At 42.9% G+C, this 13,196-nt stretch overlaps 1 protein-coding gene across 25 annotated transcripts in view; it reads right to left on the minus strand.

Moving 5' to 3' along the window:
* KCNMA1 (potassium calcium-activated channel subfamily M alpha 1) overlaps positions 1–13,196 on the minus strand; it is a 719,202-nt gene that overhangs the window by 73,860 nt on the left and 632,146 nt on the right. For all 25 annotated transcript variants that reach the window (XM_023645924.2, XM_023645920.2, XM_070263813.1 and 22 more), the window contains 2 exons: positions 12,495–12,719; positions 8,686–8,878 (listed from right to left, as the gene is read on the minus strand). In XM_023645924.2, coding sequence (XP_023501692.1) covers positions 8,686–8,878; positions 12,495–12,719 — 418 coding nt within the window. The remainder of the gene's footprint in view (positions 1–8,685; positions 8,879–12,494; positions 12,720–13,196) is intronic.

Here is a 13,196-nt window from a genome sequence, read left to right on the forward strand (position 1 = left end):
AAAAATAATTTAGAGGAAGTGAGGAAAACCAGGCAGGGGACATTCGTCCTGGGTTTGGGACATATTCTCCTCCCCACTGGGGACATTGGGAGCCCAGCTCAGTTTGTGGTTTCGCTGCTTCTACCAATAGTTCTCTCTGCCCTTTCTAAGACATTCTTCAGACTTCTGTCTTTCACCTGTCTTTCCTCATCCTTTCCTCTGTTCCTAGAGCATGAGCAACGGGGCAGATCTCTAGCTGTGAACCTCTCCTGGATTCAGGACTTCATTTCCACCCATCTGCTTTTCATGCCCACCTGGATTTTCCACCAAGTCCAGGTGGAAATGAACCATCACTAAAACACAATGCTACCAATACCACTTTCTCCTGCGGTCAGCCCCTTCTCTCCACAGGCCTCTTCGCAGGAGTGTGTCACCATCCTCCCTCACTGGAAAGGAAGACCACTTTCATGCAGTCTGTTTTACATCTACTATGTTTCACACTAGAACTTCCTGTTCTTCGTCCATTCAAGGTTCCTGGTCTCCTTCTGGATAACCATAGTTCCTACCCCCTGTCCCTGTATCCTCTTCTTTTCCACTCTAAACAATGCTTCCCAGGGCTGCCAGATCAATCTCCCTAAATCTCAGGTCCAATCCCATGAATCTCTTGCATTGAAACCTTCCATAGCTCCTGAGTGCCTACTGAATTATTTATAGCTTCCTAACTCATAAACTGATAAAAAAATTATTTACAGCTTCTTAACCAAAGAAAAAATCCTCAACGCCCAACCCACACTTCAGCCTCATGCCTCCCTGCTGTCTTATATACATCCTGTATTTCTGCCAAATTGTACTCATTGCTGTCCCTCAAACATGTCCCCATGTACCTCTGCTCTTTCACTTCTGTTCTTCTCTCTGATTGCAGCCAACTCTATCTGTTTCTACTTACTGAAATCCTATGCATTTTTTTCAGAATGTCTCTTAAACCCAGCCTCTTCCTCTTCCTGTCTCTAATATTAGCCTCCATGGATTGTAATTCTCTCACAGTAATAAACCAGCATTCTGAACAGTTATACTTTTGCATCAGTAGTTGCAAGAATCAGGAATGTGTTTTATGACCCTATCTTCCCAGCAATACATGCCATGCACAGTCTGGGCACATGACAGGTGCTTAGTAAGTGTCTATAGAATTAGATTAACACCCTCAGGACAGGCAGCATGAACCAAATGAATGCAGAGCATATAACAGGAAAGGGAACAATAGAGGAACCTTAACACCAACATCCAAATTTAGCCCAGACATTGACATTCACATGCTCCATCTTCTTAAAGAGACCCAGGCTCTAAGGGGAGCCTGGCTGCTGGCTTTGGAGGTGAGCAACATTGCTCTTTAATAGCAGTATATTGCTAGATCTCAGCTCTGCTGCTTTTACAAAGTTGTGGTAAGGAAGACAGCCTGTCTACTGAGCAACTAATATCCTTACTTATCACCTTGAGACATGCGGCAGAGACAAGACTGACAAACACAGCCAGTGAGGCAAAAAGCAGTTAGAGTCTAGTGTCTCTACCACATGCCCTCATCCCTCTTTCTCCACTTAGGGCTTTTCCTTCTTGGGAGAGCTAATGACTATCAAAAAAATATGAAAGGTAGAAGGCAGACCAACAAGTTGAGCCAAAGAATTGTCCTGAAGAAGCAAAATGGTTTAAAGTTTAGGATTCCCAGGAGGTCAGGAGACCCAGGTTTAAATCATTACTCAATCTCTGCATGCCTCAGTGTCTTACTCTTTACAATCAAAATAGTAACCTCCTTCCCTCACACACCTTTTCTGAGTGCCATCTAGAACAGTGGGTCTCAACCCTGGCTCTACAGGGGAATCACCTGAGAGCTTATGAAACTCCTGACGCCCAGGCTGTACCCTAGACCAGTTAAATCACAAGTGCTTAGGTGCAACCCAGGCATCCATATTTATTAAAGTTTCTCAGGTGATTAAATGTGTGGCCAAGGGTGAAAAACAGTGATCTAAGAAAAGCATATTGTCTTGGTTGGCAAAATTCCTACCACAAAATGGCAGCAAATGTTCACAAAGCATTAGCATTATTATCATGGTTGTTGTTGGTAGTGTTGGCTTTTCGTCATGGTTCATTTCCACATGGACTTAGTGGAAAATCCAGGTGGGCATGAAAAGCAGATGGGTGGAAATGAAGTCCTGAATCCAGGTGAGGGTGACAGCTAGAGATCTACTAGGAGCAGAGGAGAGCCTCAGGGGAGAAGATGAGGTGGTGGTAGCAGTGATGGCAGTATTCAGATGGGCTTTGATTTGGGTGTGGAATTCTCATGGAGAAAAACTGTTTTCAGTGTAATACCACCAAGTTCTGTTCTGGCTCTGCAAGGAATATTTCATTCTCTGAGGTCATCACATATTCCTCTCTCTGATCAAACTTCCCACCCTTTGGCTCTCCCACCCCTTACTTCACACCCCTGTTCTTTGACCTCATAGGGATTTATTTCTTGCTTGTTTTCTGGCCTCTTTGTCAATAAGTCTCAACTCTGATTTATCTCCACCTACCATCTTAGACCCGGCAGCCACTCATTTTAATACTCTCTTAATTAACAGCACCATGGAATCCTTTGCCTCCTCCAAATGTGCATCCCAACCTAAAGCCAATTTCCACTTTTTCTGCTCTTTCTGACAAGCACTGCAGAGAAAACTGCAGCACTGTGCTGACTGGGTTCATTACACCTTCTCAGTGCCAACCTCAGCTGGTTCTCACCAGCGCTCACTCATGCTTTCCCCTAACTCCAGTCATTTCCCTTACCTGTTTCTCATGATATCTGCTCTAAGCCTTTATCACCATCAGTTCCCTGTCTCAACTGTCCTGTTCCCTAAACTCCTCAAGGAAAGCAAAACTGGCTGCTTCCTGAAGAAAGTAGAAGCCATGGGACTGAGCTTCCTCCAGCTTCTCTTCCCATCCAGCCTTCTGCATCAGAGGAATGAGTATCAATCCTTCTCAGTTTTAAAGCCACATTATCTCCTGCTTCTCTCTATCATTTAACAACTCTCTCCTATAGCTTCAAACTTTCCCTCTCTTTGTGAGTCTACTCACCTTTGTCTACTGCAGCCAGCAAATATGCTGTATTTCTGCCCATTCTAAAAACAAAAAGGAAATCTTTTCTTTGATGAGATCCTCAAAACATCCTATTTCTCTCCCTATCGGCACTTAAAGAGTAATATATGGTCTCCAATTCTCATCTCACCTTAAGGCTTCAGACCCCTGAATATGGGCTTCTACAGGCAACAAGCTACTCATCAACAACTTCCTGAGCATCAAATGCAGTGCTGCCTCTTTTCGGCCCTCATCTACTTGACTCTTTTGCAGTATCTGATAGCACTAATCATCGCTTCCTTTCAAATCAGTTCAGCTCAACAAATTTTTATGGCATACCAACTCTATGTCAGATCCTGTGCTAGAGGCACTTAGGGACATGAAGATGAGCAAGACAAGGAATAGTCCTTGTCTCTCAAAGAGCTCACAGGCTACTCAAGAAAGACACATATCAACAACAATTAGGATATATTCTAAGTTGCTATCTGGAATTTATTCAGCTCTCTTCTCCTTTGTCTTTCACAGCACCCATTCCTACTTCCCTAAGTCTTTGCCCTCAGCCCCTTTCACGGGATTCCTTTCTTCTGTCTGTCCCTTCAATATTGATGCTTCCCAAGGTTCCATGTTAAATTCTTTTCTCTTAGTTGCTCTGCCTGTCTCCCTGGGAAAAACCCACTTTCAAGGCCTATATACTGTCCATTACCGATGATTTCCAAGTCTATAGCTTCAAATCTAACTTCACCCCTATAGCTGTATGCTCTTATTTCTTGCTGGATGCTCTACAGATACTTCCAACTCAAATGGACCAGGACCAAATTCTTTACTTTCTGCCCCAAGCCTGTTTCTCCTCCTGGGTCCTCTGCTTACTTAATCACTTTTACATCTCCCCAGAAGCCAACCTCGAAACTCATTCCTCACTTCTCATTTTTGTTCACCCACACCTCTTTTCCATCCAACCAGCCTTCATTGGCTATCTTTTCTGTTTCAAATCCATCTGAATTTCTGTCTCACCTTTGTGACTGCCATCACTAAAGATGTACGTCAGCCGTCATCCCACCCCTTCTAGTCCATTGTAATAGTTTTCTTGCATAGCTCAGGCCATTTTCTCTTTTTTACCTCTAAACTGTGTTCATATTTTTGCCTGCTATCTTTTTAAAACATGGATTTAATAATCATCTTCCTATAAACCCGAACCCTTAGCAAGGCAACAAGCCTATGCTCTAGACCTGGGCTGTCCAATATGGTACACATTAGCCACATGCCACTTTTTAAATTTAAATTTGTTAAAATCAAATAAAAGGAAAAATTCAGTTCCTCAGTCACACTAGCCACATTTCAGTGCTCAATAGCCATCTACAAATGTCACTTCTTCTTGGAAGCCTTCTTGACTCCTTGAAATATATAAAATAAGGAGCTCTCTGTGCTCCTGTATTTCTAGCCTGGTCCTGTCTCACTGCACTGTAATTATTTATGGAGGTGCCTCCTCCACTCACCTGAGGATGGTGAGTGGCTGAATCCTAGTCATCTTTGTGTCCTGGGCCTTTATAGCACCTGATGCACAGCAGGAACTCATTTATTCCTCTTTCTTTCCCTTAAGAGTTACCCTTACTGGGAGAATAAGCAGGAAGAAACTATAAGATGCTCATTTCACAACTCGACATAAAGTATAATGGGAAACTCAACCACAGACTCCCTCTTTCCAGGTACTTACTCAAGCGGCTCTGAGAATAGACTTTTCCTCCCTCTGCTCACACTCCCTTCCAAAATCAGACTCAGTTCTTGTCTTTTAGAACCATAGGGAAACAGTCTGGCAAGAGCAACTGTTGTACCAGCTGATTTAAATTGAAATGTTTTCCCCAGATAAATGCATACTAAATAATACACCAGCTCTCCAGCCAAAGGGAAGTGACAGGCGTTCTGTAAATAAAGGCACTTAGTTGCTGGTAAAGAGCTGTAAAGTGGTTCTGAGCTGACGTTTGCTGACCAGCAAGAAGTGGCTTCACCTGCTTTAGATAATTGTCACAGCAGTCTTGCCTGCTGTATATTAAAACTGCATCTCATAGACCCAACTGTCACATCGGATACACCATCCAGCATGGGGTATGCACCTTTCTCTGTAATTGTTTTTGACAAGCAGCCATCACATCTCAGATCTTTTCAGAAACTGTCTGGTCCAGAATCCCTAGGCTTGGTCGGTTCTGACCACCATGTGGGCTAGAACAGTGACACCAGCAGAGAATGTAAAAAGAGAAGAGGGAAAAGAGGTTTTATTAGTCTAGGAGAGCAGGTAACACGCAGTGGCAAGTGTCCAAATACAAATCCCAATGAAGACTGCCTCCTCAATGTTAAGACACATTTTTGATGTTATATCTATTATGTTAGAAAAACTTTCCATAAGGATATAAGGATGTGTGAATACTCTGGTCCAAGAGCACACACATTTGTCCTGAGTCCACATTTCTATCCTGCTGTGTTCTGGAGAGATGATAATGTAGCTCTCAGGACAAAGGATGGGGTTTCGTAAGAACTCCAGAATAAATACCGATGAAAACCAGGCAGGAGCAGCCAAAAATCTATGTAGTTATCACTCAGGTTGGAAGTTAGATTTGTTTCCCAAAATGAAAAGAGTAACATAAAATCCACTTTGTACTCTGTAATTCCCATCCACTTGGAGCATGATCGTGCCAAATTTCCAGATGAAGGGTAACAAAAGTATCTGAAGCCAATGAGCATTTCAGTTGGTCAGAAGGGTCTCAAGAAGGGACAGTGGCAGGGAAATTTAGCTCGTCCATCTGGCTCCGCAGGCCAGGATGAGTCTGAAGAGTGAGCTGCACAGGAGCAGCCAGAGATGAACATACAGCACCCGCCTGTCAGGGAGGAAGCTACTTCCCATGTTGATGGCCACCACTGGACTACTGCCTTTTGGAAGGTCACAGTGTCACCAGAGAAGAGCGTTAGAAACCAAGGACAAGAGAAAAGCAGATGGAGTAAGAAGACGTGGGGAATTATGGGCTTGGTGGGCTATAGCTTCGACAGTCTCTCACTGAGAGAAGAACAGACAGCTGGCTACTGTGGGGCATATGTGCCACTCCACTGCTGACGAGGAGTCTACGAAAATTGCCACTGGCCAAAGGCACATCCTCTGTCTTCTTTTGGGGAGTGTGTGTGTGTGTGTACAAAATAAGGAGTGCCCTTCTCTTTTTTTGCAGGAGAAATGAGCTCCCTTTGCTTTTCTTCCCATCTCCCACCAAAACCTACTTTTCTTACTTATTCCTATGCTAAAAACAGTAAAGAAGGCTTTTGAAAATTGGGTGAATATCATGTGGCGGGGCGGGGAAGCATTTTTACCAGTTTTTCCATCATACAGGATCCGAGAGGCTGGGATAAAGTTTATGAGAGCTGGAAGGAACACCTATGTCAGATCCATACTAAATTATACATTGTATAATCGTGTAACTAAATTATACATTGATATTTTGATCTATGGACTGAAAAACATAATTAGTGGATTGGGAGGAGATAGGCACATTGGGGAAAGGGAGTGGTTTCCTGCCTCTCCTGCTTAGTTCCATCTCCTCCCGAAGGGAGCACTTCTCCAGCTTCCATTTCTTTCCATTCCCCTTACTAGTTCCAACCAGAAGAGGAGCGAGCATCTACTCGAGTTGGTCAGCTTGTTCACCGGACCTGGTTTTGTTAGTGTGAAGATTTATTGTGCCTTAAAGCAGTGCACTTGAGTCACCTGGGAACCCTGTTAGAATGCAGATTCTGGCCCAGAAGGTCTGGGGTGGACTTGAGATTCTGCATTTCTAACAAAGTCCCTGGGTGATGTCCTTGTAGGAGTGGGGGAAGGAGGAACCACATTGGAGAACAAGTACTTAAAAGCAGGAACCAAATGCTAGCTTGCCTCTTCCAGTTCCCAGAAGGCCAGCTTACTGTCTTCTCACATCCTTTGTCACCTCTACTCCCTGAGTAGGCGTGCAGGAGGCAGGCCCTGCCTCCCCAGTATGCACTTGGGTAGATAAGAGTTCTTTCTTAGAGCCTTGACATGTTGCTCTGCCCTGTGGGTACGGCTGAGCAAGTGGATACCAAGAGCTAGATTTGGGGGAGAGGTGGAGGAGGATGGAAGGGAGAGGTCAAAACTAGGCTTCAGGCTGTATCAGGCAGAGTTATGTCAAGAATAGAAGCCACTCTGTTCCAACTGTGGAGAAAATTACAATTGACACAACCATTGCAAGGACTGTAGCAGCACAAGTCAAAGAGGCCATCATTAGCCATTTCACCTGCAACACCAAGTGGAAGGTTCTCTTGAACTTCACCAGAAGGTGCTGTGAATCTCAAGACCCTCGAAGAAGCCCACAGACCCTTTGTCAGTCCCTAGCAGCAAAGCCAGGGGTTCTCAGAAAGCTCCCCTGAGAGTTTCTCTGAAGCTTGCACCTGCTCAGTGTCTGCATGCAGCTGCCTCCAAAGAATCAAGACTTCTTTATCTCTTCTAATGTCCAGATCTTACCCCTGTGCTCCTCTCTCATTAGCAGACTCCAGCCTAGAACCATGCAAGGAAGAAGATTCTAGGGACTCTTCTTCCTGTCTTTGCTGCAATGTTGAGCAGATATTAGAAGGAGGTGTCGTGATGCTGAGTCAACAGAAGATAATCCAGCACACAGGTCCAGGCCGCATGATCGAGCTGAGCTTTATCATATCAATAAGATGGAACTTCACATCCTAGCAGCCATAGTTCTCATGGGCTGTGCTCTCTCTACCTTTGATACTGGAAAGATGGGATTCAGGCCCCCATCAGGAACCCAATGCCACCCATCCAGTAGACTACACACAGTTCATGGCAAGCCTACACTGAGGCGTTATTTGGAGGAAAATGCTTCACATCCTATCCTGCCAGGCCCTGATGAGTGAAGTTGTTTGTTGTGGGGTTTTCCCTGTGCTGCCTCTCTAAGACCCATAGATGACATCTTTACTTGTAATTAGCTTGCTCCAGATCCTGGAGAAAATGACAGGGAAGACCGGGGCAAAGCAGAGAAGGCAGAGGTGCATCATTTCACGCTGTTTTATCTCCTATAGAGAATGTGTGGACTGATGAGCATCACCACTTGCTCAATGACTTTTAACATCCATATAGACATCACTCTCCAGAGATCACCATCCCTTGGTCAGCAGATCACAATGTAAAGCTTAACACCTCCATGCAGCTATAACAATAGCAAAGCTTAATAGGTCAAACGGAAATATATATACTGGGGAGAAACACTGGGAATTGTTCAGCCAGCATCTTTTCTGTGCTCTGACCATTTAGCTGATGACTCTGATCATTAAGCCACAGTTTGGAATGGCTGGGTGGGTGGTGATTTAAAGGTTGGTTTAATCTCTGGGAAGGCAGCCTATTCTGAATGCAGGAGTTCAGGTCTCAAGCCTGCTTCTCAGGACAGCAAGAAGAGGCAGCAGATGCCCTTTTGAAAACCATCACAGCGACCATAGGTTTCACTGCCAGGCAGGCTGATGTGAGCGTCTTTGAATTATTGAGTGAAGGATATCCCTTTTGCCAGCCCCTGTCCCCTGTAGGCACAGCAGAGAAGTATTACAGGCTGTCCTTACCTTGGGAATTAGCCTGCAAGACCCCGATGCTGTCATCAAACTGCATAGATTTGATGTTGAGTGACGCCAAGATGCATTCCTTGTCCTGCAGCGAAGTATCATCAATATTATTCTGATTGGCTGACAGGATAACGCACATGTCACAGAGGTTGATGTTGACGGCCCTTAAATCAGCCCGACTCAATGGCGTACCCTTCGGCATAGAAGAAAGAAGAAAAAGGAGAAGCAAAAGTGAGACTGAGGGACGAGAGGGAAAGAGGAAAAAATAAAAACAAATTAAAGATTGAGCTGGAGCTTTGGGAAATTATTTAACAAGTATCTTTTTTATGCCTTGACATTAAGCTGGCCTAACTGCATTCACGGGACTAGGAGCTGTGTGCTAATCTAAAGGGTAGTCGGTGCTGATGGCAGCATTTTAGGCTTGTTCTCAAAACTCAATCAAGCCATTACTAACAAACAAGGGAAAGGAATAAGGCCAGGGCTCTACATCTTCTTCCTGCCTGGCAATCGTCTTGATTTCAGTAACTGTCCTGTGGCAACCTCTGGCTTTCAGAACGTAACAAGGGGGTGGGTTTCAAATGCCTGTTTATTTAATAGCAGGTCACTTCTGCCTCAGGCAAAAGACAGCAGCTCCAACTAAAATTTCCAAGGCAGCCAAGGGGAAATAGCCAGTGAGGAGGGTGTGTTGGGGGGCGCTGAAACTGCTGCTCAATTTGGAGGATATGGGAGGCAGTGGAATTAATGTGCCTCTTGCAAAGGGGAGACGAAAAGGAGTTAAGCTTCAGGTCATATAATTTTTTTGCATATTTTCAGCAAGAAAAAACAAGGAAATTGGCTAATTGTCCAACAACATAGGAATGGTTAAACACACCACGGGACATATATACAACAGAAGTCTATGCAGCAGGTGAAGGGACTGACACAGCTGTCATGCAGGTGTCACCTTGGAAGGATCTCTAAAATAGATAAGTGAAAAAAAGTTCTAAACAACTCAAAAGGATGATTTCATTTATGTAAAAAGAAACTCACAAAATAAAACTATACATTTATGTAGCTATTAACTATGTATTTATAAGTGTATGTACATTCAGAGAGAAAGTTCAGGAAAAATTCACACTAAACTAATAACAGTAATTACCTCTGGGGAGGAGAATAAGATCAAGGGTGAAGGGAAAAGGTTTTTTTTTACTTTATATACTTCTGTACTGTTTGAATATTTTATAACAAGAATGTATTTGTATATTACTGGAGTAATTAAAAATAAATAAGCCAGTAAACAGATTTTTCAAACATCTCATAACAGCAAAAAACAGTGGGAAAAAACCCAGATCAAGGAGGTAATGACGAAGAGGCTGAGAATGCAAACACAGGTAAAAGAGAAGAGTGGCACGACCTCCACATGCTCTGTGTCCTCATGAGGGGTCACAGCAGAACTAATCAGGCCGTCCCATATTAGAGCTCCCCAGGGCCATGTGGCATTGTTTTGGAGTTCACAGCCAGCCACCAGCCTTCTTAGTCCTCCAGCCTGAATCCAGCTTCTACATGGAGACTCAAGTCACCTTCAACTCACTGACTGTGTAGAGGCCAGGTCTGCCAACTGCCATCTATCTCTGGAGGCCTTCCTCTCGTTCTCCTTCCAGGAGAAGGGACTTTTGAGAAGATGGGAATTGGCTGCAGAGATCGAAACCATCAACTCCCTTTTATAACTCAGTGACAGTCATGACTCTATTCTCAGCCCCCAAAATATTGCTGCAAAGTGGAATTATCAAGGAAGAGGCATTTAGTGCTACGGGGCTTAGAAGCTACTAGTTCCAGGCTCCAGAGCAGTATCTTGTGAGGGAAGGAGAAGAATCCCCTCTTTTCCTGGGATCTCTTCATACAAAATAAGTCTGACCGACTTTCTGAAACATTTCACCAGTGCATAAGCCTCAATTGCCTACATCAATATTCTTTTCATTTTCACTTTGTAGGGAATCCAGCAGTAATTGTGATATAAGACAATCCCTGCTTAGTCGTGTACACATGATTTTAAAACTCAAGGAATACAAATGACATACATAGAAACACCTTGTGTTTGTCTAGGCTGGCCCTAAATGTAGGGCACTGTTTAAACGATGAAATATGTGGAGACGTAGGTGAAGGCCCATTTTGTACAAATATGTTGTGCTTGAGTGTGCTGAATTTTGGAGGGTTTGAAAAGGACCCACAAATATGGCAGCTCATTTATATATATACGCAGGCAGGTGAGTGAATGTGTACAAGGGCACACAGAAGAAACATGCACACACACAACATGCACACATGCATACCAAACAAAATATACACACACCACCCAACAATACACACACACAAATGCATACCAAACATCACATACACACACCCAACACTCCACACACACACATACACAAATGCAAACCAAACATCATACACACACACCCAACACTCCACACATATACACACACACACATACACACAGACTCACATAGCCCAGCAAAATAATAAGGTCTTTACAAAATACTTTTAGATCCTAGTCCATGTGTTCCCAGGGTACCATGTGGAAGCACACATGTAGGAAGATCATGCAAATATATAATCAAATCTATCATGTCTGAAATTACCAAGGTCTGTATCTGTTTATGCTCTTCTCTGTGTATGACAATTTGTTTTTCTGCAGGTGACTATTTTTACCTATATGCGTTTATTAAGTCAGTAAGTTTTTGGCCCAGCATTGAAAAGATATCTGTCTATATTTTTCTCACTTCTTTAAACATTTGTTGAGTACCTTGGTGCCAGGCATATGTAAGGTCAAACGGTGGCTTCTAATGAATATTACTTATGGGTAGATTCTTATGCATTCTTCATTGAACTATATTACTCGACTCTTTTTTTCCATTTCTGAGGTTCCAGCAGCTGATAATCGAAATAATGAATTTCAGCTCTGTAAGTGGGAAATAACCCAGATCTCTTGAAATGTAGCATCAAATTTGTGTTGCTCAATTTTAGGAATGTGAACTTCCAAGAAAAATGTGTCGAGAATAAGTGACATGTGCATGGATTTGTGACATGGAGAACTATATCAAATGTTGAAATGTAAAATACAATTTTTGGAAAGCTTATGGAAAATATATTGATTAGTGATTAACAAGTAGTTAGTTACATGACTCCCAGATCATGTATCCCATGTCCTTACACTAAATTGTGGTGTTCCAAACTATTCTTTCAGATTTGGGTACTAGTGTTTTTCAGTCAAGAATCACAAGCACATATGTGCACGCACACACACAAACCCATGAAAACATTGCTGGGTTTCTAAACTAATGGGAGGTAGGGGTTGACCAGCAGAAGAAGTTGGCCTTCTGTACAGCAGAAATAAATAAAGAACTTTGTTAAATACATTTGGTTAAAAATAGAACATGGTACAATCAAGATTTGCCAAGCATTAATAACGTCATAAATAAAATGATCTACATAGTTCCATAAGTAAATTGCGCTACAAGCATCATAATATCTCAAAGCATTAGGTTTGGATAGGCAAGAGAGAGAGTGTTTAGACACCAATATGGTTAATACATTTGAGACCAGAGAAACTTCATGCCTGATGAGCAGCTGAACTTGGCTGCAAATTCCTTTTAATAAGGTCTCCCAGGGTTTGGATATTCCTAGAGAGCACAGGGGAAGGGCTGAGTCCTCAGGCCCAAAACCAGATGAAGAAGCAGAGGCATGATCAAAGCTACAAGCATTATATTCACCTGGGATTTTCTTTCGCGAATGAAAAGAAAAAAACATCAATAACGTGACCTTGGACTTACAGGCAATATGGACACTTTGGGGAAGTTATGAAGTGTCTCCCATTCCCGCTTGAGGTACTCAATGGAGCCCACAAAGACGATGTGCTTGAGCTCATGGTAATGAAAATTGCTGGCACGGAGTGGCATCACCAGGTTCCGGAGGCCGATCAGGGCTGAGCTGACATCGCCAAAGATGCAGACCACGACATGGCCACTCAGGACAGTCATGGCGGCTTCACTTCGAGTCTGCAACAGGGAGAAGTGCACAAGGATTGGCGAAAAGACCTCACAGGGTTGCAGTAAAGACTAAAAGAACCATTTGTATAAAGGATCATGTAAACATTTGTTGAGTGTGTACTATGTGCTATTGTGTGCTATTATTTTTATTTCATTAATGTTATATATGTGCCATATATATTTATAATTTATAATTCATACTACACCATATGTGCATATATATTATATTGGTGTAATAAACATATGAAACATATATCCACACATATCACTACCTTTTTTGATAAAAGATTTAAGAAAGATAGGCATATGAGTAAGAGTCCTTTAATACTGATCTTCAGGTGGTAAAATAAGAAGAAATAGCAATATTTATGACATTTGGAAAGAGATGTCTTAGTTTCCATGAAATTGTTGATAAAATGAGCTGCCTTTTCCATGTCTCCTGCTGAGATGATGATAAAATGGTCAGATCCTATGTTGGTCTCAGCT

This window comes from Equus caballus, chromosome 1 (assembly GCF_041296265.1).
Source record: "Equus caballus isolate H_3958 breed thoroughbred chromosome 1, TB-T2T, whole genome shotgun sequence".
Lineage (NCBI taxonomy): Eukaryota > Metazoa > Chordata > Mammalia > Perissodactyla > Equidae > Equus > Equus caballus.